This window comes from Lepisosteus oculatus, chromosome 5, assembly GCF_040954835.1.
Source record: "Lepisosteus oculatus isolate fLepOcu1 chromosome 5, fLepOcu1.hap2, whole genome shotgun sequence".
In the NCBI taxonomy this organism is placed as follows: domain Eukaryota; kingdom Metazoa; phylum Chordata; class Actinopteri; order Semionotiformes; family Lepisosteidae; genus Lepisosteus; species Lepisosteus oculatus.
This window is the reverse complement of record NC_090700.1, coordinates 2566923-2570763: the sequence shown is the minus strand read 5'-3', so window position 1 is coordinate 2570763 and position 3841 is coordinate 2566923. Positions and strand designations below refer to the sequence as shown.

Genomic DNA, 3841 nt, shown 5'->3' with positions numbered 1-3841 from the left:
CATTGTTCATGCTGCTACTGCTGCCTTTTCATTCTCTGAATTTATTGCTGATATTTTGTTAAAATTACAGCTTGGTTTTATAGTGTATGAGGTACAAGGGCATTTGAAAAAGATTATTCTGCAAAGGAAGCATTATACTGCGATTATTTTGATATTAATTAGGCAGCACACCTATTTGCACTTTCTTCTTTATGTTTGTTTCTTTAGTAAATAAAGACCATAGGATATAATCTGTATCTTGTTGACACGCAATAAAGACCATGATTGCTCTAAGATGTTGTATTTCATAAAAAAATTGTTTTTGTTTTTAAAGTGAATGACCCATTATAGTGTCAAAAACGAGTCTCAATTTTTTTTACCAGAGTGTATCTGAGATATGATTTTGTTAATACTGGGAATCATTTACAGAGCAAGAATTTTTCTTTGTTGGCTTAATACGTAGAGAAAGGATTATAATTTTTAAACACAGTACTTGGATGTTGACCTGAAAGTCATCTTGTCATTGATCTGTATCTCACTGTCTCCCACTGTAGGCATTTAAAATGAAAGACTTCAGCTTGCTTTCTTGTTAAATTGATAAAAGATAAAAATCTTTTCTCCCCAGTGTAATAATCTTGGCCTTTCTGACTGCAGATGTCAATATGCATCTTTTGTGACTGCTTTTCCTTGACGATTAAAAACAAACCTAGTATTCATAGCCATTTTCCCCACTTACATACTGTATGTAAATTACAGTTTTCTTGAACACACTGATCAATGTGTGGCTGTACATTCAAAGCTAAATCTGTTAAGTCAAATATACCTGCTGATAAAAACGTAAGGAGGTTGTGACATCAGGTAAATATACTCCAGATGTTTTAAAGATAACAACTGATGCTGATATCTGGAGGTCAATGACAACGCCACCTGTGTCAATCTGTTTTGATTATTGTGCAGTTCTGGGTCTTTAAAATCTCTCTTATGATCAATATGTGAGAGCTGATATTCATTGCTCTACAACTGTGGAAAAGCATCTGGAGTAACAGGTTTTTTAACTGAACTGGGCAGGGCAGTGAGCTATGACTTACTGTACTGTTACATTTCTAAAAACACCTGTTGCAAGTGATGTGAAAGTCTACGATTATTAGGATAGTGAAAATATATAATTATTAAAAATATACAAAGAGAATTGAATATATGCTCTGGGATGTTATATTGTATTGTATATGGAGGACAAATCTGGATTTAAGTTTGGGAGACACAAAGCCCAATATTCCAATGCACACTTGACCACTGGGAATTTCAATGACCTGCTAAGATTAAAATGTAATCTGAATGCCAAAAAGAAAGCATGGCTCACAGTTTCACCCTTTGATGAAAGGGGATTGAGCCAACACTTGAAATGTAGAGCTACCTGTGAACAGAGAATTGCCACGCAACAGATGAGTTTTGGAAGCTTTTTATGAATTTTGTGTGGCATAATCTAATTGCAAATGAGAAAAGATGCTGTTTGCGTGGAAATCATATTTATAAATTATGTTATGGTTTACTGTAGGATCTAGATGTGAGGCTGAAAAAAGAAGTATTAAGGAAAATGTGGCACTTCTTAAGGCTTCCTAGCTTATGACAATGCTGGTGTACATTTTAACGTGAGTGGGTCATATTCTATGTGTCATACAATGCTGTAGCACTTTTTTTGTGCTTGCCTAGGGCGTTTTGAAAAACTCTCTACACAGTACATTCACTGCTGCAAAAATCCAAGGTCAAAGTCTTTGTCATTGACTGAAAATGAGTGCTGAGAAAGAAATGACAACTTACGGAACACAAAACCTGTGTTTGACAGCTTTGTTTGCTGGAATTAGTGAAAATATTGATTGCTCAAGAAGGCACTGTCTTTACGGTAGAAAAGCTGCTTTGCACGCTGACAATAGTTCTGTGTGGGTTGCTGCTCTGTGAAGGTTGGTGCACAAGAAAAAAAGATACTCAATTAAATTGAATGTTTTGTGCTTGTTTTTTTCCCCCACAGGGTTTTGAATATTAAATTAAAATAAATATAAAACGATGGATCTGCACTAGATAATAGAGTAAAATTATATTTGGCATGGTACTGTGTTTAGTTTTATAAACCAATTGTATCAAATGGGTATCTTTTCATTATCTGTGTCATGCCTACATCACATGAATTCATAATCTATATTAGATAACTGTGACTTGTTGCATTGAACTTATGGATAGCTCACACCCCCCCCCCCCCCCACACACACACACACACACACATTCCTATATGATGCATCAATACATGAAGTTAAATTTCTGCTAAATTCAAGCATTTATGTATCTGTAACCATGGACCATAGAACACACAGCAATTGTGATGTTTGAGTGATGAACCAGACACATTACATGGCCTCCAAGGGGTGTTCATGGCAGCCCCATTCATTCTTTCTCCACAGTGTAAGGTCCTTGGTCCGTATGCATTTGATACTTTAATCCAGAGTGACCTTCTGTTCCTTAGCCTATACAGTAGCTTGCTGCCTTTTTTCTTTGCTGTTTGTTTAAAGAAATTACACTTAAAACTGATACGGTTTAATCAGACTCAATCGGAGAAATCAAACTTTAATTTAATCTCGTCTTTGAATAGCTGTCTTACTGCTGGTAATCATGGTCATGGTGAAAACCATGATATTCAGCCTGTAAAGGTTTGTGCTATGCGATTCCCCTGGTGTGCTATGCGCTAGTCAATTAACATATTTCTCACAGAGGTTTGCAAACTATGCATATGATGTGTATCATCTTCCATGACATTATCCCCTACATCCTCAAGGTGACTTGCAGTCATGCAGTCTGTTTGGCACACTATCAATTGAAATGACAGAGATAGGTGAGCCCAATTTATTGTTGGAGAGATGCACTGTGACACAACAGACCATGGATTTAATACAATGGTGTGAATATCAAAACTCAAGTTAATCCCATCCAGCACTTTTCCTTCACTGACCTGCAGTCAGGTCAGCATGTGACTGCTGTATTTTTTTTTTTTGCTGCCTTTCCTCAGCATTGTAGTTTTAAGCTGAGCAAGGGAGGCTGTGGCTTGAATGAGAGGGATGTTTCATCCTGACCGGCACACACGCAGACACCACACACACACACACAGATTGAGTGAGAGAGGGAGGGATACAGAGCAGCAGAGAAAGGGAGGCAAAGAGCTAGAACGGAACTCTGATGGAGGATTCACATTAATAAGAGTAATCTGGAGGATTCTGGCTGCACAGAAGCTTTAATCTGCGTATCTGGATTTACACTGCAATTCAACAATACTAGCCATATATACTAGACGAAGGGGAGCAAGAGGAAGATCAAGAGGAAATTCTAACAATTTATATTTTAAAAGAACAACAGGGACGCTGTTTAATTTCATTCACAGGGAGAGGAGTGTTAACAGCACAAAAAAGCAGTTTAACAGGAGCTCCACTTGCATTTACGTGCACATTCTAAGTGGCTGCCTAAACATAAGCAAGACCTCTTGCATCCTTTTCCGTATAGCAGACTAGTCTCCTCCTTGAACATTGGAACTAAGACTGAAGGCTGCTCTCAGCAACACAGCAAGCCTGACAATGGGCGATAAAGGTACAAGGTAAGGATTTCTTTGACATGGGTCGTATTTATTATTCATGTATTCTATTGGGCTTTAGTTCATATGTGGTTTTCTATGTATAGTAGCGTACATTCATATAACATATGCCAAATTAAATCCTTTGATGTCGTAATTGTGTTGTTCTTGATGCAGTCTTTTGTTTGTCAGCCTAAGGCAGTATAAGTTTTTGTCCCCCCTCTCCTTGCATGAACGTTGAATGATGTATCA

General features: G+C 37.4%; 1 protein-coding gene across 3 annotated transcripts in view; it reads left to right on the top strand.

The window, feature by feature from the left end:
• The first annotated feature begins 3057 nt into the window (after positions 1 to 3057).
• LOC102694665 (arrestin, beta 1) overlaps positions 3058 to 3841 on the top strand; it is a 51792-nt gene continuing 51008 nt past the window's right edge. Inside the window, exon 1 of one of the 3 annotated variants that reach the window (XM_015341755.2) lies at positions 3058 to 3613. In XM_015341755.2, coding sequence (XP_015197241.1) covers positions 3594 to 3613 — 20 coding nt within the window. In that variant the 5' untranslated portion in view covers positions 3058 to 3593. The remainder of the gene's footprint in view (positions 3614 to 3841) is intronic. The other 2 variants (XM_015341754.2, XM_006627732.3) reach the window with 2 other exon arrangements.